This window comes from Pollachius pollachius (genome assembly GCF_949987615.1).
Source record: "Pollachius pollachius genome assembly, chromosome: 10".
Taxonomy (NCBI): domain Eukaryota; kingdom Metazoa; phylum Chordata; class Actinopteri; order Gadiformes; family Gadidae; genus Pollachius; species Pollachius pollachius.
Window position 1 is genome coordinate 11,909,120 of NC_136943.1, and position 24,014 is coordinate 11,933,133.

Here is a 24,014-nt window from a genome sequence, read left to right on the forward strand (position 1 = left end):
CACTGCTTAACCTAAAGCAAATTCCAACAATAGTAAATACTGAATATATTTAGGAAAATGTCCCTTCAATCTCAACTGCATTTTCAATTTTTTTAAATTGACAGTTGGGATTATTTTTTTAATTCTTTGTGTTAGGCCACCACATCCATTCACACTCACAATTGATTAACCTAGTACAGCATTGTCTTACACAACGTAGAGGCATGGTCTAACGTTTGCTTCATTTGTTTACTTTTTTTATTATTATTTTTCTTCCGTTAATCTGGAAAATACATCTGTCCAGATTCCACTTTTTTTTCTTCAAAATGGTTAAACAATATCAATGTATCCATGTACATAATATAAAACAACCTTTTCTGAACAAATAACAAAATAAAGAGAACAACTAAAATTGAGGTTTCCAGTCAGTAGAGACAAGTATGCAAAAGGATGTTGATTAAATTATTATTATTAATTAAAAAACAAGGACAGTTACAACACTCCACTTAGCTCAATAACCAATGGTTCAACAGTGACATTTACAGTGTAAGTGGTATTGACTAAAATATACCAGGAGGCCAGACAATCAAAACGTAAAATAAATAAAAAGCCAGCTGAAACCAGGAGGGGAGGTCTGCTATTAGAAGAGCTTTAAATATTTATAATTATGAACAATGCATCATGAAGATGGCCCACTGAAATGACCATGTAGCCTCATGATCCTCCATTGTTGGAATTAATCCAGATTTAGTCACAATAAACAATGTGGTGCCCTGTAAAAGTACTCATAGCAGCCGAGCTATAACACATCAGAGCACCATGTTGGAATGTTAATGTTATTTGTTGTATTGTAAGCCAGGGGCGTAGGAATGAGTTTAACATTGGGGGGGGACACATATCGGAAACCTCACAGATCCGGTATAATTTTTAGGTGGGACAAATGCGCCTGTCTCCGATATTGGAGGGGACACGTCCCCTCCGTCCCCCCCGGTTCCTACGCCCTTGTTGTAAGCTATAAAAAAAAATATGTTTTCATTCACTTACTTGAGGCTTGACTGTAAACCAAAACCTTCCCACTGGATTTGACAGTGGGGATACTCGTGACCGCAGCTAAGCGGAAACAAAACAACCCACACCTGTTTCCAAAATGTAACCACTCTTTGCATTTTTATGCCATCGATCCAATCCCCAGTAAAAGTAAAGGCTAAAGAAATAGAAGAAGGCATGCATGAGTGTGAATTAGCCACATGGATATAAAAGTAAAAACGAAAAAAAAAAAAGATGAGAGCATTACACTTTGCACCTGTGTAGTAATCCAGTCTATGCCCATCAGGCAGAGCCACAGACACGCAATGCCTGATGGAAGAAGTCAGAGATGCGTCAATTCTCCGGAAATGATCTCTGAAAAGACAAATACAGGCATCTAGAGAACTTGAAATTGGTATGTTGGGAGAAATGTACATGAGTGCTCTTGGGTGGTGAATCTATAACAGCTCTAGTCGAGGAACCAAGGAGAGGCAGAATCTCTGTCCCAGCTGTGGGGAGTTATGTGTGGGTGTGTTACTTAGCAACGGCGGGGGGGGGGGGGGGGGGGGGCTCAGGGGGTCTTTCAGCAGGTCGTGGCCAGAGACTGGTGTATAGGCGGCTGAAAACAGCGGACGTGTTCGACGGTGGAGCTGTCCGTCTCCACGGCCTTCATGTACTTGTTGAGGATGGCGAAGATCTCATTGTTGAGGATCTGGTACTTCCTGATGCGGTCCGCCATCTTCTTCAGCGGCTATGAACCAAGCGAGGAAGCAAGGCACCGTTTAGGTCACAACTACAGATAGGCATTGACAAAATTGTTTTACAAAGAAAATGTAATCATGCGGTTCTGTGTTCTCTACAAAAAAATTAGGGCTGTCAAGCGATTAAAAAAAAAAAAATCGAATTAATTACAGGCTCTGTGATTAATTAATCTAAATTAATTGCATACTTACATTTTTCCGAGAAAGTATTTCAAAATAATTGAATTCAAGTAAATTATGGCAGATGAGAGATTCAATGAATAATAGACATAATAGACTTTAAAGTTTATTTGGTAGCAAAACATGTGAAAATGCTGGGTTCGCATTGTAGTGTGGACAGGGAAGACGGAGGCTTTCAGAAACGATGGCGTTCGGTTGCCATGACACTGCCATGACACTGCCACAAGCTTGCGCTCGAGACCGAGACGCTCATCAAAAAAATGGCAGGTGAAATGCAAATGCAAAGTGTCAGGGTTTGTGTATGTGTGAGTGTCTGTGTGTGTGTGTTTGTGGGTGACAATGAATACAGTATAACACTCACCACGTTTTTGATGATCTCGTCCTTGCCGTCCTGCCTCTGAACCTTAAGCAGGTGGTAGCAGAAGTCAAAGAGGTCGAAGCGACGCTGCTGTCCCAGCAGCACGATGATGGAGCATCCGGCCCAGTTCAGCCCGTCCCCGAAGCACTGCCTAGAAGGTCACAGGGAAGAGGGTAGAGAGGAGAGAGAAGGAATTAACAAAGGCAAAAGAAACAGAAACAATGGAAGGCAGGGAGGAGACTGGAACTTTGCGCTATATTGGTGCCCTGCATTAACAAGGTAAAAAAATATTGATCCAACATTGTAATGCATGCACACACACAAACCACACGCATGATCACACAGACACATGAACGTCACACACATCCTCAGACACATCCACTCACACATACCCCTTTCCGCACTCACCCCTACACACACCACACACACACACACACACACACACACACACACACACACACACACACACACACTTACTCTGCCGTGAACTCATGCGTGCCCACGGGGATGCAGTAGACGAACTGCATGGCGCTCCACAGGCGGTGGAACTCCATGCACTCGTCCACGTGCATCACCCCGTTGGTGGGCGGCGGGCCGCGCCACACGGCGTCTTGCAGGAAGCTGCGGATGCGTGTCAGGATGACCTCGAACATGGACAGGCCGCAGCACAGGCGCTCTTTGGTCAGCAGGTCACCCTCGCGAGCAATGGCAATTTGCTGTGGATGAGGAAAAACTACACTATGAGCAAACAAACAGCCTCACCACGGGTTAGAATGGGTGAAAAGAACCCACTGACTAACCAACGATAGGTCAGAAATAAGCAGGGAGCTGCAAAATATTTGAATTGGCTCATACAGAGGAAGGCGCAGCAAATTTAAAACCGATATTCTCACAGTGCATTTCACTCACTAATAGTTGATGGATGACAATGCCATTTCTTACAAATTACACTCAAATTATAGCTTTTTATCTTTTATTTTTTATTTAGCTTTTTTTACGTACAGCACCTTTAATATAATACAAGTATAATAATAAAAAGTAATAATAATAAAAACTTCTACAAGTATTTACTCATGTTGAACTTTCCCTTGAACTTGAAAGAATAGCTAAAACAGTTGAGCCCTTTGAAGAATTTAATCATGTCCAACTGCTGCTGGCGCTGCGGTTACGCCGCCGAAAAAAAAACAAGCCTTTCTCTGAACAGAGAAAAGGGTTGCAGAAGAGTGCGGGGTTGCGGAAGCTTACCTGTGGGGTTCCCAACCTCTCAATTAGAGGAACAAGATGAAGAGGAGCGTACTTGGCTTCCAACCTCTTCATCCTCACTTCCAGGCGCTCGCCCTCTGCATGAAGCGCACACACACACACACACACACACACACACACACACACACACACACACACACACACACACACACACACACACACACACACACACACACACACACACACACACACACTAGCCATTAGCCTCAGCTCTTCAGATGCACTCCTCGCAAATAACTTCCATGACAGCATTTCCAGGAACTAGTTAATCCCTAGTTTCATCCTTTAATTGGTCTTTTTTTGCGAAACCTTTAAATACCTTTGATGTAGACCCTGGGCAGAATGTTCTGGAAGGGGGCAGCGTGAAGCAGATCACACACTTCCTCCTGGGACTTGGGATCAAATAAAAACAGGGCAAGAACACACACATGCACACACACACATAAACACACACACACACACACACACACACACACACACAGAGTGGGTCATTTTTAACCATTGAGTTCGACCAGTGCGGACGGACGGAGCATGCATGGTAGTGGGAGGGGGAAAAAGTCTCATGCTGTATCTTCGTTCACTAATCAAACAATCATTCCAACAGAAAGAGCTGTGTTCAAAAACATGTCCATTCTAAATGGATGGTTTCAAAAGGGAAACGCCCACTCCACCCCATGTCTAGCTTTTAATGGAAGTGGAGTAAATAGGTGAATGAATGATGTGTCTGTGAGCCTATCACAAGGCAGCGTTGGTCATGTTACAACTCCAGTTTGTCACTCACTTGACAGCACTGAGGGGTTTAACAGTGTCCATAATGGGTCGCTCAGCAGTATGGGTGGTTTTCATATACTATTTGATATGCCGTTATTAATCATGGTGTGTGACAATGTGAACAAGTTACTTCTTGTTAATCGCGTGATGCGCTGGGTCAAGAGGTGAGCTTAACTCAGAACTAATGCTAGTTCTCTGTAGCGCGTGAATCAATGTGTTTGTTATCATCTACGCTCGTATGAGGTCATGTGGGGGTTAGTTATGAATGCACATTAGAGAAGGAACAATTTGTAGATAAACCCAAATACTGGATTTAAACTACGAGAACATAACTATGGTTAAATGTTGAAGACCATGCAATGATGACTGAAAACACATGCACACACACACACACACACACACACACCTTCATGCATGCATTGTGGATGCATTCACCAGAAGTGATAGAGAAAGTGATGTTTGATTAGTTTTTTAAGTGGAGCAGGCAATACAGGCACCCAGAATGGAAGTACAATATGATAAGTTAAGCAAGGTAAGAATCAATAAACCAATCATTCCTTTACCATTGCTTTTTGCCATGGAAGCCTAAGAATGATGGGTCTCGTACTTAATCTTAACTTAACCTTACTTTGTTTATGTTGAATATTTGATAATATTGTATATTAGGTGCATATCTTGTTTCTCATTAATGCATGTACTTGTTTAGTCCTTTTGCTTCCATGGTGGTTTGAAAGTGAACATTTTGTGCCAAAGTAAAAAAAGGAAGTCAAAACTGAGAAAACAGCAAACAAAACCACAAGATATAAATGAAAAACGAAGAAGTTGTGTTATTTTGTTACAGACGACAAAACCTAAATTCTTACCACCTGCGGTAGTTGCCAGCATGTAATGAAAAATAGAGTTGCATTTCAGAATAAAATACATTTAATATACAGGTACCAGGCCAACCCAATCTGGGCTTCCGTAAGAAACAATAATCGGCCATTTTAGAAATATTATTCATCACAAAGGCCTTGTCTATGCACTCAGGTTTTAACCTGCCAATCATAAATAATCAGAAAGCTGCCCAATGGCAGCCTCTCCTATGATTAGCCCAATCAATATAAAGCAACATAAAATGCTATACAGTAAGTTTAACTTTTTCAATGAAATAGAGGCAGAAATGTACGATAAAGTAAAAAAATAAGAAAAAGAATGCTATATATAAAGAGATACAGATGACAGACAGAAAAAAAGATAAATAGATAGACAGATGATAGATAGAATAAAGAGAGACAGGGTGATAAGAGAAATAGATGGATGACTGATAGAAATAGAGAGACGGACACTAGATAGGATATCGATAAACAGATGAAAGAAATAGAGAAATAGACAGATGAGAGCTATAAATAAAAAGAGATAAACAGAGGTCAGATGATAGAGATAGAGACAGACACTAGATAGAATACTGATGAACAGATGATACAAATAGAGAGATAGACAGATTATAGCTATAAATAAAAAGATGAACAGATGATAGAAAAAGAGACAGACACTAGATAGAATACTGATAGACAGATTATAGCTATAAATAAAAAGAGATGAACAGATGATAGAAATAGAGGGATTGATGGAGCGACAGATGGACGCGTGGCTGACCAGAGCTTGTTCGATGAGCAGGCAGAAGAGGATGGCGTTCCCCACTTCCCTCAGGCTCTGGAAGACATCCGTCTTGAGCTCAGCGTACTCGATGATGTCTTTGAGCTGGTGGTGGAAGAACTCCAGGATTCCTGAACAGCGAGGAAGGAACCAGAGTTGTGATTTGGGACTGCACTGAATCTATTGATTTATTTATAGATTTTGTTTTGTGATATAACAACCTGGCTTGAATCGCTGTCTATCACACAACTTTGTTGAATACTCGTTTCTGATTGGCCAATTGGGGCTTTCACCCGACATCTGACCTCCAGAACGCTGCCATGAATAACAGACCGTTGCTTGGACACTATTTCCGACTTTTCTTTTAAAGCGGATGCAATAAAATCATTTTTGTATAGTTATATTTTGTGTCAAATTAATTCTTAAGTAGCCAGGTCATTATTGTGAAATGAACTCTGTCTTGGTTCAGCCTTCGGCTATACATAATCCCTTACGCAAGTACTGGGATGACCTTAATCTGTTTGAGGTTGTTCAAATATTGTCTTCATATGTGTTTTTTTGTTTTTGAAAAACGTGTTGGGAGTTTAACAGCATGCATAGGTATCAAATTTTTTAACAATCCTTGGCAAAAATGGAAATACAATATTCTCGTAAGAATGCTTGTGGGAGTTTTCTCGAGTTAAACCAACCTGTTGCTAATAAAACAAATACATTTTGTGACGTAAGCCAGCAAAGTGTTTTTTGCTTGACTTTGGATTTGACTTAACTGCAGCTGAATGCCCAAAGCAAAACACATCACACATCACGATTATGCTTTAGGGTGTCAGAGCACGTACAGCAAAAATACAACACACGTATATGTATATACGTATATGCATATAAAACACGTCTCCTATATTAGTGTCCATTCAGAGGCCCTGACCCACACTCTGACTATGATTCAGGGAATTCCAGGATACAGGGTCACAGATCACACTAAAGAAGGTAGAGCACATAGTGTAAATAACACACAGGTAATCTACACATTACCTAACCTGACTGGCTTCTAATCCGCAGAACGACCGACTGGACCACAGAGGCAAGTAGAGGATAATACCTCACAGACAGAATGAGGCGTGCGCTTCTAGGAAGTAGATTAGAGTATTCGATTTCTAATTAAATTCACCTCCCATTCACTTTGTATTGGATGCGTGCTTATGCAGGGCAAGGGATTGTGGAAAGGCTAGCGTGCGGGTGGACGGGGGATCGCACCGCGTTAAAGGGGCGGGACACAAGTCAAATTTAAATTCACTTTATGCAAATGAGCGTGTCTTGCAGCGCACTTTCAGCCTTTCGATTGGATAATCGACGTTCAGTGAGTGCTGGGGGACCATGCTGACTTGTGGTGGAATTAATTTCCTGGTTTTAAGCTTTTCCATCGAGAAAGTGGTTAACTCCCACAAGCAGCCGATGGAAAGGGGGCGGGGCTTTCCACACGTTGTCAAATAGGTGACACGATTTGGTGTGGCCAAGCCGTCAAGCTTTTTGTTTAAGATGTGTTTATAGTGTTGTGTTCCAACAACAAGGACTCCTGTCCGGGTTAAACCTGATCTAGAATCTAAGATCTTAAGATCTGTTGATCCATACCTTGCCACACAAAAGGCAGTCAAATAAATAGGTACTTCAAATACCAATCTTCCAGACATAAAAAAAAAACGTTTGGCCACTGGGGTCGGTTTGTGGGGTCATTCCATGCTCACCTGGGGAGCCATACTCGTGGCGAGGCAGACGGCATATCTTGGGCATGACTTCTATCAGTGTCTTCACGTACTGCAAGATGGTGCCTTGCAGCTGCCAAACAGGAAGGACAATGACGAATCAGAACAATAAATAGTGAGGAGAATGTCCAATCAGAACATTGAATGACCAATAAAAAATGACAGAGCCAAATGTACCAGGCTCTTGACAATCTTCAGCAGCTCTTCCATCACCACGGCAATGCCTTGGTAACCAAGGAGACGGCAGATGGTCTTGAAGTGAGGGGGGCCGACAAAGTTCCTGTAAGAGCTGTATATGTGGGAGTAGGCAATGTTCAGGGGCTGGGCGGGGGGAGAGAAGAAAAAGTAATTAATATCAGAATAAAAAAAAAAGACATTGCTTAACACGTTTTATCATTTAGTGCGGATAGCACTAAGCTATCCCCCTAGCGTGGTTTGAGTGACAGCAGAACTGAACTGCTGAATTCTTGCCCTTACCTTAGATCCATACAGGTAGTAAGGCTGCACATTGGCTGGTTTGTCTCTCTGTGGCTCCTGGGTGAAAGGTATCGCTGTGCGCACAAAGCTGGGTAAAAACAGAAAGGTATAAAAAGATCAGCGCAATATTTAAACATGCAGAAAAACGTTCCCCGTTTAAAAAACATCACATGCTTTGGAAAACACAAACGGACTCACCGGTTGGTAGAGCCGTTGTAGCAGTAGTTGGGCAGGAAGTCGAAGTTGAGCTCCCAGAAGACGTGGAGAGTGATGCGGCCGTACGGCGCCGACACGTTGTGGTTGGCCTCGCGGAACATGGCGTCGAAGCTGTCCAGCGTCAGGTGCTTGGACAGCAGCCGGTGGGTCAGCCGGTTGATCTCCAGCAGCCACTCCAACTCCTGGACACCCACGGGAATTCATCAACCGTTTAGAAATTATAATAACTCATTTCATTATGATTTTGTTTTTTAGGAGACACTTTTATCTCAGGTCACTTTGGACATTGAATGAATGTATGTATGTTTCAATTAATGTGGTTTGTGAGCATAGATACAGGTGGATAGATGGGATTTAACCAAGTGCCTATTAGCTGGGAGTCAAACACCTTTTATTATAAGACTCTTTAAACAAAATTACCATTGTTTTATCAAACCCGGCCATAGTATACACCTTCTTCAAGAAGCTGGTTTAACCTACATATTGCATTCCCCCATGTGTACTGCTAGGTGGCAGTAAGGAGTTCACCAGTGGCTACTTTAGACCACAAGGAAACAACATTCAGGATTTATAGATGTTTTTCCAAAGGAACCCTTGGGTTGGTGGTTTGGTTGAGGGTTTTTTTGTGTGCGGTGCTGGCATGACCACGGAGACACGGTGCATGTTGTTCCCCGCAGAGCTTCCTCACCACGATGGAGGTGAGGTCCTCGCTCTCGAAGCGGCTGATGGCCTGGTCCAGGGACTTGTACATTGCCGCGGAGATCCTCTGGGTGATCAGGCGGTTCAAGTCGATGGAGCGACCCAGCAGCTGTAACACAGTAGAGCGAGGATGTCAAAGTGATGAACTAAACACTGAAGGAGAAGCTCTGCCAAGCTCCATTTCATATTCCTAGTCATATTTTCGTGATTTGATATTTAAACTATAATATTTATTTTAAGTTTGTCAAAATTTCAAGGCTTAAACTAGTTATTAGCCCAGCAAAAACAATAACGTAGTCAGATACCCATAAGAATTTAATGCAATATCTCTATTATAATAGTTATTTAATTATTTAACGTGCAGTACAGTACAGTGTGGAGCAGGTAGGGGTTAGGGAATCAATCCCAAGGACAGCTACAGGTTAGACTACGGATATTGGGGATCGAACCCAGTTCCTTTCGGCTTGGAATCGACAACCTGATCACAAAACTGCTATTCTGTACACTCTACACTCTGTGTAGCCTGAACAGGTCAATATAGATAACAGATCAATACTTGTAATGAGAAAAGCTATGGAAAGATGGACTTGTTCCCTCAGTACCTGCACGTGTCTCTGCTTGAGCAGCGTCTCGTAGCGGTTGGACGGCGGGTAGGGGATGATCACGCCGTAGTTTTTACACTCGGCTCGGAAACGCTTGTCTAGCAGAACGCTAAGGAAGCGAAAGAATGAAAAGTGTTTGGAGGGTTGATTTTATAGATATGGCGTATGGAATCACGGCGGTGTTTTGATCAAACGTAGCACACGTAGTCCTCTCACCTGCCTGCCATCGCTTTGTAATAGGCGAAAATCTGATCTGCTAACTTGTAGACAAACTGATCGAAACAAAGGTTGACCTGAAAACAAGGGCAAAAACGTTTGAGGATGGCAAAGGTAAACACAAAGGTCCGTCGGAATTACATTTGTTTTAACATCCTAGCATACATAATCATAAATTAAATTAAGATGACACCAGTTTTACCTCAGCCTCGATTTCATCGTAAAGGAACTGCTTCTTGAACTTTGTCAGAGCGTAATAACCGCTGTCGTTGTACAGGTCGAGAGGATACAGCACGTATCTGCAGCAGACACAACAGCTCTGGTTAACAGGGTATACAATACAGTAGCAATGAGTATATGTGCAGGTACAGAAGCACTTTTGTCCAGACATAACCACAATTGAATTTCAACTGACTGAATGTTTATTGACATTTTCATGCTGTCATTGTTTGTAACCTTGATGTATATATATATTTTTATGCATTTGTGTTGGCCAGGATGCTCTTGAAAACAAGATATTTATAACCTTAACAAGATTTAAATAAAGCTTCACAAGTGTTTTCATCACAACACAGACAACACTTTTTTTTTAACGCGTTTGTGCTGGCAAGGTTGCTCTTCAAAATAAGACTTACAATAACTTATAGAAGATTTATAATCGTAGACTTAAATAAAGCTTCACAAATGCTTTCACCACGACACAATAAACCCATGGCCGTCAGCGCGGGGGGGACACCTTACTCCATCATGGAGGGCTCCTTGGTCTCCAGGATGTGGTCGGTGAGGATCCAGGGCATGGACATCTCGATGGGGAACTGGATCCTGCGGCCCATGGTCAGCTCCAGGAAGAACTCCCGGAACCACAGCTGGGACAGGTCGCAGCACTGCTGCAGGGCCTCTGGGGAGGGAGACCGCAGAGCACCAGGGGTCATGGCCGGGGCTCCACCACCACCGCCATTCTGTTTACTAGCGCTCACTGCAGGGGTCCAGTAAGGGAGCCGCTGGACATGCGACATGGCGTCCCGTCCGCGTCGTGATAATGCGCGCCATTGTGAGTGACATTGTTCATTGAAAACCATCAATGTACAAAGAATGATGTCATCATTTGTTATGAGTGCCAGTGTTGGTGAGACGACAGAATTCTCCATCGAGAGCCGAAGCTTCGAAGCGATTGTGTCTTGCCTGATTTGTACGCGCTATGGGGGGTGTGTGTGTTTGAGTCGGTGTTCTGTGCCTGCAGTGGTCTGCTCACCGCTGAAGTTGAGCAGGTGGGTGAAGAAGAAGGAGTGCTTGTGGAAGTCTTCGATGGCGAGCACGATGGGCCCGTCCAGACTGCTGCGCAGGGTCTTCTTGGAGCCGCTCTTGTCCGCTATGAGGGACTCCAGCATTGTGCGCACCATGTACAGCTTGGGAGATGGACAGGGTATGTGTATAAAAGACAAGGCTGCAATCGACACTCTCAGTAATCTCAAAGATTTCCGTTTTGTTTGAGTTAATATGAATATTTAATCATTGCTTTGGAACAGGAGACGTTGATGAGCAGGCCTGGATTATTAGGCATATTGCTAAAGGAGGCATACGGGTAGGCTATGGACATGTGGAATCGAACCCAGAACCTTTGGCTGAGAGTCATTCACTCTAGCCACTACAATTTCCTAGCCCTACTATAGAGCATACCAAACATTGAAATAGAGCCAATGGTTCCACATACTCAAATATTTGCGATGGACATTGTGCCTCATCTAAGGGGGTTAAAGAGGGGGGGGGGGGTCATACCTGGGTGCTAGAGGGTCCCACGGCCCTGCGGGGGACCTTGATGTCGAACCCTCCTTTGGGGTCCTTCTCGCCCCTCAGACAGGGGTCGTTGGGGGGCTCCCGTGCCCCCTCCCAGTCGCAGATGGTCTTGCGGATGGCCTGCAGAACGCTGTCGCCCACACAGGAATATAACGCATCAGCTTGTTGTGCACGATTGCGGTGACTTAACACAATTCACACACTGATCCACCCGTGGATGTCCCTGGTTAGGGTGTCTGGCTTGGGCCCGAGGCCGGCTGATAGTGGGTGTAAGGGAGGATGATAGCCACCAACTACTAGTGCTACTTTACTTCAGATCTTTTCCAACACATGATATTTGAGACTCATGTCATTAGGGAGCGGGTAGAGGTATGTGCATCTAGCTCAGGGATGCCAATAGGTAAACCGCACACACAGGGATCAAATACAGAATATTTCAGCTGGAAATCAAACACCCTGACCACTAGACTTTCTTGCCTTCTACGTCTTTCCAAGGGATAGAGAGTGTTTTTGTCCCCGTGGCTTGCCATAGAGCAAAGGTAGATTAGATAAGACGTACTTCATCAATCCCAGACAATACAAATGGGTGTCACAGCAGAAAATACAGTACAGCAATAAGAATTCAGAAGTATTACAGATTTTTGGCCGTGTTCACCTCCCCAGGGTGATCTGATTTACCTGATGAGGACGTTCTTCTTCTTGCGCACAGCCTGGCGAAGGGGCTCCCTTAGGGTCATCTGAGCGAAGTCCTGCAGCGCGGCATAGATGGTGTTCCTGATGGCCTGGTTGAACACAGACTCCATGCGGCCCATCAGAACCTGAACACAACCGCCGGAAGGGGAGGTCAGGAAGTACTCAAAAGAGGCTCTCACCAAGCCCCTCTTTGTACGATACGATGATGGCCAAGTTCATATTAATGCAAAGATGCCAAGTGGGTGAAATATTGCTTTAAAATCGATCACATTCACCATTTAGTCGTTCAGCAGACACTTTTAATGCAAGCGACTTACAGTGAATTCAGGTACAGGTCATTAAGGAGCAAGTACGGTTTAGGCACCCTGATCAATCTGAATTTAATCACTTTTTGGACACAGAGAGAATGACCGTATCTAGAGTTGAGAACACACCAAAATCGTTGTTTCCTCCATCAACATCAAGAGATAGCTTGGTTTCCCTGTGTTACCTGCAGGCCCTTGATCATGGCGATGACCTCCACCAGGGCGAACTTCTCCTCGCTGGTGTAGTTGTAGCGCGTGGCTCGCTCATACTCCTCCGCCGTGCCGGGACAGTCTTTGTTGCAGAACTTATCCGTCGGGTGGACCAGCTTCCACGAGTACTAGGGGGCGGGGGCGAGGGGAGAACATGTTAAAGGATCGACAGAAACAAGAGGGCAATGGTGAAGAATGAAAAGAGCTTCAGGGATGTGTTCCTAACTTTCAGTTAAACACCAGCCTGAGGTGGGGCATCCCATTTCCAACCTGCTGTGCGGTTTCTCTCTGTCCTAAACTAAGGACCATATCGAGCAGAGTGATTTCCAGATGAATGCATTCAAAAGTATATACATTTGTAGAGACCACACAAGAGACCACAAAACAGTAACCGCGAGTTAACTACCACAACCTTTGTTCCTTCAGGCTGACATATGTAACACCAGTACACCACAATGAGGCGTTGGAACCGGACAAACTCATGAATGAATGACTGACACTATAAAAGCTAGCTGAAAGACTGCAGCCAATGAGGTCAGTTGTTGTCACGTTCTAATGGCATTTGGAGTTACCAACACAAGTCTGAGGCTTCAAATCAAAATAGCATCTCATAACACGCCATGTCCCTCGAACACAACACACACACACAGCTTAAAGTAAATGGACTGCACTTATATAGCACTTTTCTAACCAGCGGCCACTCATAAAGTGCTTAAATATAATATAACATTCACCCATTCATGCACACATAAACACACCGACGGTGGTGTCAACCTTGCAATGCCCCACCCCTCACGGCTCCGGGGCTCCACCCACCACTTCCATGACGTGCGTGCTCCACTTAGAGAGCAGCTGAAGGCCCCTGAGGGCAAGGTCGAACAGCTCCCGGTACTCCTCGTCTGACTTCTGGCTGTCCAGGCCCGAGCCCGTCACCACCTCGCTGTTGCTGTAGCGGGCCAGCTCCGAGATGAAGCGGATGTGGTCCTCTCGGATCTGCACCATCTGCTCGCACAGGTTGTACTGTGGGGAGACGCTGCTCTGGGTGCAGGTCCACCTGATGGGTGGGGAGGTGGGTATGCAGTTCAGTAGAGTGGGAGTTATGCTGATTAAACACCAGAAATTCAATCCTAGGACTAACATAATTAAATCAGTCACACTTACAGTAAAAAGTAGAGTAATAAACCATAACTTTACGTTAACGTCCTGAGTTAATTCAGTAATAAGCATTAACCAACCATAATAATACAGTTAACTAATGTGTCTAGTCTTCATTTATCAATGTTCTTTTCTGTTTACTAATGAGGTTCACGTTAATTAAGGAGCTATTTTATGCCTTAATTACTAACCCTAACCCAATAAGCCTGACTCTCACTCTCAACCGAACTCCACTCTCACTCTCAACCGAACAACCATTCCCCTAACCCTGACCCCAATTCTAATGCTATATAATAACGGTAAAAATGAATTCAATAATGTTAATCAACTGGTTAATGAATGCACCCTTATTGTAAATTGTTCCCAGTTCACCTCATCTTGAACACCTCAATACGAGGACTGCGGTAGTAAGGTGTGTCGGGGCATGTTTGAGATCTTACTTTGACTTGTTCTCCTCGTAGTGGGCACTGGTCTCAATGTAACGAGACAGCTCTATCTGCATGTCTCCAAACAGCGGCACCACCTGGAGCTTGGAAGAAGAGGGGAAATCAGGGGGGGAACGGTTCCCACAAAAGCATCCCTCCTGGCAGGGGCATAGAGAGAAAGAGTCTTCGAGCGACCTCACCTTAAAGAACTTGTCGATCTTGCTCAGGTTGATCCTCTTTTTGGCGTCGAGTTTGTAGATGTTGCTCACATTTCCGTCCATCAAATAGAGACCAAAGCCCATCACCTGACACACACACACACACACACACACACACACACACACACACACACACACACACACACACACACACACACACAAAAAAAAAAATAAGCTGAATTAGCACACAGCTAAAAAAGCTTGTATTTTGTCCCTTGCTTTGGTGTGGGGTGTGGGTTGAGCTTACCTTGAGCAGCATGTGCTTCTCGCTGGGGGTGAGGTACATCTTGTTCTCATAATAATCCACACTGATGTTGACAATGTCCGCCAACAACTCCTCGTAGCCAGGAATCACCTCCAGCTGTTGGTGCAGGCACTGTGCGGAAACATACAAGAAACCTCAGGTTCACATTGAAATACTGTTTCCAAACAAATGCATATGCAGATAGAAAGGTTGCAGATAAAACTATAACTGTAGGGAATTTCAGATTGATTTCTTTGCATAAAGTACCTCTGTTTGTAAGACTACTTTAAATAATTCAAAGAGTTATTGTAACAAATCAGTACAGCCTACAATAAAATGGAAGCCTATATTATTTTTGTCTTGTATCCCTGGTTATTCTTAATAGGACTAGTGCAGAATTGAGTGGCACCTTGCAGATTGCCCCCGGCCCCTTCTCCGACACAATGATTATTATTTTCATTGCATTAGACACTAATCATACTTTTGAATTATTTTCTCCATTACTGCCAAGTCTGTTCCACGAGATGCCACTAACTTCTACACACTAAACCTTAAACACACCTGAGTAATGCGGTTGTGGTTGGCCAGAAACATGGAGAGGTTCTGAGACTCCTGGATGGACTGAGGGTCGGCCATCTTCCTCAGGAACTGGGCTGCTCTGAACATGACAGAGGGAGGGAAAAAGAATAGAGAAACAATGTTTGTTTTTAGCTATTTGTAAGAAGACTATTCTTTTAATTAAGTTTTAGCTATTTTTCAGAATAGAAGTCCTTCATTTTATTTAGCATAGAGAATTATATTCTGTCATATTTCATAGTGTTTACTGCATGACACTCTGGATAAAAATGTCTACTAAATAGTCAAATAAATAAAGACATCATTCAATGGCAGGTCGGGCTTAGGCATCTTGCCTTAGGATCCCTGTAGGTAGACTGCCTAGAAACGATGGGTTGTTCCCAGATTTGACCCCGTAAAAACTACCGCTGATCAGACGGTCGGGCCTGAACCCTACCTTTTGTAGGCGGAGTGGTCGTTCTTGACGCTGCACTTCATGTTCTTTAGCTCGTCCAGGACGGCGAACATGTTGATGAACTTGCCCAGCGTCAGCAGGTATGCCTCAGAAACAAAGTCCTTCCTGCGCTCTGCGTGGCACAGGCGCTTCACCTCGCTGCAGAAACGCTCGATGGCCTTCCGCTGCGGACGGTCAGGTTGGTCAAGATTCATTCATCTTTAACATTTGTTGTATAAGATGCGTGCACAGTCTGTACGCCTGAGTTTACTAACTCAATGTTTTTATGTCATAACACTATGAAGTCCAGTCAAGATATGAATTAGTACATCAATTATTAAACTCTATAACGAGGCACACATGATCTAGTTGCAAAGTTGTTACCTGGAAGTACATGAACTTCATGAGCTTGGTCACTTCTGGCTCCAGCACCTCCACCGTCTTCTCATAGATCTCCACTCGGTTCGGCTGCTCGTTGCATTTCACCTAAGGACCACAAGAGGTCACCATTAAGCAGCTGGACATTAACATAGGTAAAATATGCATTTTGTTAAGCACTTTCACACATAGTTCCCGATAGATAAACTGGGATATAATTGCAGGCACCGTATTCTGACATGCAGCTATGCTCAGGAACATGCTTGCACCCACACATGGCATAAGCATCGCGGGAATATAGGCCAAGAAAGTCCAGCAGAGGGCATTAATTAAATCAGTAATGAAACCCCTAATGGCTCATTAAAAAAAACAGCCACCGATTTTATGTATGTCCTTAGCGGAGTCTTGTGATTGGTTTGCTCGCTCGACGTTTAAGAGTATTACGTCAGACGAAATAACCCTTTACGTACCCCCATCAGCATGTGACTGCCTAATTCGCCAAATAGCCGTACAGGCAGCGTTCTGGAAATGTTGCTACCCCTTGAGCAGGCAAATTGCCGGTGCAGATTTCCTGAAATATTGATCCCTGTCCCCATTCACACATTACCCCATACAGGAAATCTGCTGGAACATTGCAGGGTAAGCCTGCATTTGTGAAGGGAGCTTTAATGAGTTAATAGGTGAGTTTTAGTATATATTTAATTCACTGTCAGTGTAAGAAACCTTGTTTGTAATCGGCAATACATTATTAATGCGTCAACACATTTATCTTTATATAGGCCGATGGATTATGCATGTGCTTATAACCATTTGTCTGTCATCCGATTGTTACGTCTCTCTTACTTATTATTGCATGTTGTGTTAACCTTTGAATATAATTTCAGATGGCGGTGGGGACATTCAAAAGGCTGAAGTGGTCTGTTTTAGGTTGCATCAGGTGGTTTATGTGAGAACGATACTTCCTGGTATTTTTTTCAGTATGTGTGTTTGTGAGTGCGTGTGCGTTACCTGGGGTATGGCTCTGGAACAGCTTCTCCAGGTGTAGAGCATCACGGCATACTCATGTCCCTCCTCCAGCATCTCATTCTGAATGATGTGCATGCACACACAAAACAGATGCGCGCACGCGCACACACACACACACACACAGAAATTTGGCGGGTCATTGAGAAGAAGCCTGCGGTGGACAGGGGATCAGGGTCTAAGCGTGTAGAGATTGCAGCAGAGAGGAGAGTGCTGCAGTGAGCATCAGGAGACGTAGATCAGCGATGCATGTTCAAAGGATGATCCATAATTTACTTGTCAAACCTACAGGGCATGTGGACCTCTGAATGTAGGTGAATGAGCAGTGCTAGGCTCATAACAACACCCTCTCCCACAACCTGACATTCCTGAGAAAAGCTTGTTATTAACATGGTAAGCCCAGGGTCGGCTCACCATGGTAGCTCTGTTCCTTGTCAATGCCCTAAAATGAATGTCCGCCCCAACATGAAAAAGCATCTGTGGTACTTTAGTTATAGTATCCTTTAATATCTTTCCTTTACAATATTTTTTATGAAAAATTAACATCAAATAAAATAATATGTCAGTAAATACTATAAACACACCTAAACAATACAACAATAATAATAAAGCAAAAAGTGTTTCCTGGTCTTGATCTGATTGGTTGCTTGAAAAACGTTGGCTGAGGTCTCAAAGGCAAGTTAGTAAGTTAGTTACTCGTTGTATAGGTTTATTTCCCGCTGGCTTCTCTGTCCTTGTGCTGGCCATTATTACATTTGGAGGGTATTGCCATAAACTACTGAAATGTCTTCTGTGCTCCTGCTAGCGTAACGCATGTGGAGGACAGTCACTGATTTATCAACCACTGTCCACGCAGAAACCTAATGTTCCTAGACCCAGATGAGGCTGGGGGATCCAACAACTCTCTCTCTCTCCGCTTTCTCCACCTTCACTCGGTGCCGTAATCAATAACGTTATCAATAGTCATCATTGTTACTTGCTTTTTGTATCATAAAGGATAATAAAAGTACACAAAAAAGACGGTATCACTCTTTCGAATTACTGTATGGCTGGGAATACCAATGTTTTGTAAAATCAGCCGTCTTCTTTTTCTCTGCCGTAGGCCTCGCGTGTTTTAACCCGTCTCGAACTGTGCTTGTGTGGGCATCGGACCATGCCTGTCATCCCTCCTGAACGTTAATAGTGTTGTATTGCTATCGTGATTTAGTCATTCTTTAATCACTAGACGCCGAATAGTCATTTTCGAGGCCAAATAGCTGTGGATTGGCTTGGCTGAGTGGGTTGCAAAGGTTCATAGTTCTTATCTTAAGGTTGCATAACACTTTCAAACCACATTTAAAAACACATTTTAAAGAAAACGTCATGCATCTATCTATCTATCTATCTATCTATCTATCTATCTATCTATCTATCTATCTATCTATCTATCTATCTATCGAGAGAGAGAGAGAGAGAGATAGATATAATGTTCCGTTTGGAAAAAGTGGTGCGTCAGTCAGATATAGAGTAGGATAATTCCCCAGTCATCGGTGGCTAAAGACAGAAGGTCCTCAGATGTACCTGCTGGGGACTTCCTGAAATAAAGCCCCCACTTCTCCTTCTCTTCTCTCTGTAGTCACATCACACCCTCCACTCATCTTGAAAGAGGGAAGAGCTGTCCAGCAGTCCACAACCCCCTCTGATTCACCATGGTGTGCATGGGCGAATGTTCGTGTGTGTGTGTGTGTGTGTGTGTGTTGCCAGAAATGAAAATGACCAAATGACAACTAATACCATGAATACCAAAGCTTTATTTGAGTGTATGAGCTAACCCAATGTTTGTTTACCCAGAATGAGAAAGAGGCTTTTCCAGAATGAAAATGGGTACTTTGTCTTACCATGCTGGAGTGGACTGTGGCTTGCTCTATGTAGCGGGCAATGCCAGTCACAAAGGCATTCCTGTCCTCAAAGTTGGTGTCAAAATTGGCCTGCAAGAGAATAGGGAACAAGGTGCATGATATAACAATTACTGACTGCATGGCCACAAGTGTGAGTTTGTGTTTGTGTTTCTGTATGTGTGTGTGGAATATGATTGGCGGTAATGAAGGTTTTGAGCAGTGCTGGAAGTTTTAGTATGGCTGTATGCAGCGCTGGTTTCAGTACTCTCATTGGAAGCACGACCCAATTAAGTTCCAGTTTAGACGCATGACTAAAAAAAGAGGATTGGTGTGCATAGTTTCAATGAAATTGCACCACAGAACTAGCGCTATTGAAGACACACACACACACACACACACACACACACACACACACACACACACACACACGCGCACAATTATGGACGACAGGAAATAGAAAAAAATAGCAGTATGTACTATTAGGTAATATACAGAAATGTGTTACCTAATTAGATTTTTGATATAGGAGGGGGTGGAGTGCAAAGAGATGTCAAGGCAATGGCAGTAGAAATTTTGTTTTCTCATTTATCTCAAGTCAGTTCCTCTTTTCAAATGAATACACACAGATCAAAAGCAGCGAAAAAAGGAGTGTGACCAATTTGTTAGGGTGCCACCAAATGAAGAAGTTAGTGTGCGTATGTTTGTGTGTGTGTGGTGTGTGGTGTGTGGTGTGCGGTGTGTGTGTGTGTGTGTGTGTGTACCTGGTACATGATGGAGGAGGGAGGGGGCTCGATGCATGGCTGCTGGTCGGGGAGGGGCAGCTCCTCCAGCAGGTCCACGTTGGACAGGGCATCCTCCAAGGTCACGTGGGTCGTCATGGTAACGAGGGGTCACTCACACTGCACCCCCGTCTGGCAGACACAGGGAGAACGGGAGAGAGGGAGCGAGAGGAGGGGGAAAAGAGAAAGAGAGAAAAAGTCACACACAGAGAAAGATAGTAGAGAAAGAGAGATGCCAGAACAGCATGACCATGGGCGTTACTATGGCAACAGATTAAAGCGGTCATTTTTTATACAGCCAAAGATTCTGCGGGCATCAGATAGTGAGGCACTGCAGACTTCAGATATTGAGAAAATGTCCTTTAGACTTGAGTAACACACCATTAATGATCTTTTCCATCAATTTCGAAAAATCATGCACAACATGATGTAGTTCAGCAAAAAGGGTGTAACAGTTATAACCTCCCAAACGGTTGAAGCACATTGTTTTGGTCTGTGTGGTATTCTGATTCATTTCCTCTTTACTGAGCTCATCTTCAGCTGCGTCTGCATCTGCAGACTGTAAACTTTATAAAGACAATCCAGTCCCCAGAGGCCTTGGCAAACAATGCCCCCTTTCTGCTAAATGTCTTCACAAAAGACAGTGTTGTTAATGAGGAGGAGCTCCTATTAAGAGAGAATACCACCCAAAACCTCCTGGATCATGTGCCTCTATTGAAGAATGCACTGCACCTTTGATTAAACACTGGTTAGCCTAATATCTATATAGTAAGATAAATTGGGCTAGCACCAGCTGAGTGAGTGAGTGAGTGAGTGAGTGAGTGAGTGAGTGAGTGAGTGAGTGAGTGAGTGAGTGAGTGAGTGAGTGAGTGAGAGAAAGATTCTGTTTGGAAAAAGTGGTGAGTCAGTCAGACCGAAGTCAGCTTAAAACAACCTGTGCCCGTTTGGGCACATAACATGGTTAGATAAAATGAGACACGATACTAAGCCCAGGTGTTGTGTGCTAAACCAGAAATTACTTTAACAGCCAGCTAACAGTGTCAACGTGGGACACAGAATATCCTAATTGAATTCAACCCTATGTGTGCATGCGTGTCCATGTCTGAGTCTGGGTGTATGAAAAGACAGCCTAGGTGGGGGTTTCCTGTTCAATCAATTCACATGTACAGGACATAAACATTTTTCATTTGTGAACAATGAAAAAGAAGGAGGGAAGTTATCATTAATTCATAGCATAGTTTACTCAGTGTCCCACGTTTTCCAAGCAACCAAGCCTAAATTCATCAAGAAAAAAAATGTATGTAACTGAAAAATTGGCCACCCAGAAATGCTATTTACTTAACTGTGTCATAATTATGTTTAGCTTCTCTGTAATACGATTGTTTTTGTATTCAATTCGGTGGTGCCATCAGTACTCATAGCAAGGAAGTTTGCTTTAGAGATACGCTTCAACAGAAGGGGGTTTTGTTGAGCGGACAATTGCACCCAGTGCTACTGAACGTTCCTCTCAGCGGCCGTGTTTTGGGAATACAGAGGAGACTGAAGTCAGGGCTGTGTGTTCTGTGCAAACTTTCCCACAGTGGGACGGACACAGTTGGTTATCAACACTGCCTTTCTCTGTGGATCATTCCTCCATGCATATAGGCACCAAAGACATGTCCCTATACTCTCTGTACAGGCCTGTGTTGAGCCCACACAACTAGACTAAACAGAAAACAACTACTTTAGTTGATCTGGTATCTGACCCAAAAAAGTCACACCAACTCAGAGAGAAAGAGGAAGTATACATTGTTTAAAAAAAAGGCTACGTGATGCCACAGAAAGCTGGCCTCAGTGAGTTGCTGTTCATACACGAGTGCCCAACATATCAGAATAAAATCCTTGTATGTGTAAACAGACATGGCTATACAACCGTTTGTTACACGGAAAAAGCATTGCTATGTGAGCTCATTCTTGAACAATAAGTTTTAAATAAAAGGGTGGGTGCGTCTTAATGTGTGTGCGTCTGTAAAGTTAGGGTTAGAGGCTTTAGGGGTGAGAGAGAGAGAGCGAAAGAGAGAAAGAGAAAGAGAAAGAGAAAGAGAGAGAGAGAGAGAGAGAGAGAGAGAGAGAGAGACTATAGGGCAAATAAGTGTGTCAGGTCTGGGTCACACAACTCAATGGGATATCCCCCGCAGGCCGATCTCTACGATAGGCTATCATCATCTCACTTATATCCACTCTGATTGGTCAATACAGAGAGGGTCCGGACACACAGACCAAGTGATCTATGTGGGGCTGCCAGCTACAGTGTGTGTGTGTGTGTGTGTGTGTGTGTGTGTGTGTGTGTGTGTGTGTGTGTGTGTGTGTGTGTGTGTGTGTGTGTGTGTGTGTGTGTGTGTGTGTGTGACCGTGGCCGAGGAATGTGTGCTTGGGGAATAGTTGTCATTCAGACCATGTATGACAAAACGGGCACACTCACAATAAAACTGCTGCTGTCCCACGATCCCAGATGAGGTCATCTCATCATAAACCCATTTTAACACCAAAAAAACTAAAAAACTTTCATTCTAGGAATTTTCGTAAAGAAAAAAATGTGGGCTTCATATTAAAAGAAGGACACAATATACATCAATCCTGCATAACCTATCATATGAATGAAAGCTTGTATCATGTGATCGAATCCATGGCATTCCCACTTGAAACTTTGTACCGAATTGAATCGGCTGGAATTAAATTAAAAGCAATTCAGCATTTGCATTGGGTATAAAATGGCTCGACAGAGCGTTGTTGGCAGGTGCTGGGCCAGCAGAACGATGGAAACCTCCATTACATCATTCCGTAGAGGCGCACAACATTTCACAGTCGCGTCTTCCATTGAATGGTGCCTAAGGAATGCCTGAATTAATATTGTACAGCACCGAAACCAACAGCCGTGTTCTTACAAATGGTGACATACATGCTGTAAATGAAGACGAGACGGAAGTAGGTGAACCTGTCATTTGCGAGCCTCTGTCGCGGCCCAGCAGATCGTCTGCCATGATAATCATTTGGAAACGACTCAATTAATATATAGTGATGGTTTAACCCTCATTATAAATAGTTTTAATGTGAGTAAAGTAAGGATATTATTTTGTTCTATTCGGCAGCTAGAAATAGTATTTTTTTCCTTCACCTTAAATATTGAATGGATGCATTATGAAATTAAAAGGTTATTTTGATATGTAAAAAAAAAACCAGCACAGCTTCGAGGGAATCGTTGATCTGGGAGAGCTGTAAATGTAGAGAAGTAGCCCACCAGTAACCAGCGAACGCTCTCATCTCCACACCCCACCCATCTCTCTGAGTAGAGCTACTATACCTTAGCCACCAAGATGTAGCCTAACGGGATCCCATACATGCCCTAGAATAAACGCACATCGGCCCAATGAATAACCTGCGGCGATACTTGCGTTGAAAAGCCAAATAATCAACACCATTGAAGAATGCATGCGATAATAATACACTGCGATGACAGAGATAGAGGGAAAATACTAGAGCAAACAGCGGCAGTGAACGATTGGTCCCCAGCCATCATCACTATACAGCTCACATCTCCGCTCCCTGTCGACAAGCGCTCCAAGCACATCATTACGATGGAAACGGCATATCCAGCTCATTGTAAACCTACCTGTTAATGCATGTCCGTCCAGCCAACTATGAGGCGGACAGTGTCGTGCTTCACCACAGCGATCCAATGTTTAAGTACGGTTTCTTTTCGCCCTTTTTTGTACGATTGATGCTGTGGTTTCGTGCGGTGCAGATCAGCTAATCCACCCCACACAAAGAGCAGAAAATGGCTGCAAGTGCATTCTCTTAAAGACACAGTCACCGTATATAACTGAGTTAGTGATGCTGGGGATGGTGCAGGTGGATTATAATAATGTTTTATTATTATACAACGGTTGATTTACCACTTTTAACTGCCTAATAATGAAAGCTG

At 43.6% G+C, this 24,014-nt stretch overlaps 1 protein-coding gene across 3 annotated transcripts; it reads right to left on the reverse strand.

The window, feature by feature from the left end:
* Window positions 1–714: 714 nt before the first annotated feature.
* On the reverse strand, window positions 715–23,843 carry cyfip2 (cytoplasmic FMR1 interacting protein 2). 3 transcript variants are annotated; one of them, XM_079745500.1, is made up of 30 exons: window positions 23,703–23,843; window positions 20,036–20,185; window positions 19,275–19,364; window positions 17,383–17,460; window positions 16,381–16,482; window positions 16,000–16,181; window positions 15,549–15,645; window positions 14,991–15,119; window positions 14,726–14,830; window positions 14,541–14,623; window positions 13,762–13,999; window positions 12,921–13,073; window positions 12,416–12,555; window positions 11,720–11,867; window positions 11,196–11,349; window positions 10,685–10,841; window positions 10,146–10,242; window positions 9,944–10,020; window positions 9,728–9,836; window positions 9,115–9,234; window positions 8,409–8,608; window positions 8,211–8,298; window positions 7,911–8,054; window positions 7,716–7,806; window positions 5,977–6,107; window positions 3,887–3,959; window positions 3,550–3,644; window positions 2,782–3,020; window positions 2,308–2,455; window positions 715–1,756 (listed from the first exon to the last, which is right to left on the reverse strand). In XM_079745500.1, exons 2-30 carry the CDS (start codon window positions 20,150–20,152, stop codon window positions 1,589–1,591), a joined length of 3,753 nt encoding a protein of 1,250 aa, XP_079601626.1. In that variant the 5' UTR covers window positions 20,153–20,185; window positions 23,703–23,843; the 3' UTR covers window positions 715–1,588. The 3 variants fall into 3 exon arrangements, with proteins under 3 accessions (XP_079601626.1, XP_079601624.1, XP_079601625.1); XM_079745498.1 differs by having other exon boundaries at window positions 14,541–14,629; XM_079745499.1 differs by having other exon boundaries at window positions 14,541–14,629; window positions 20,036–20,173; window positions 23,703–23,837.
* Window positions 23,844–24,014: the final 171 nt, after the last annotated feature.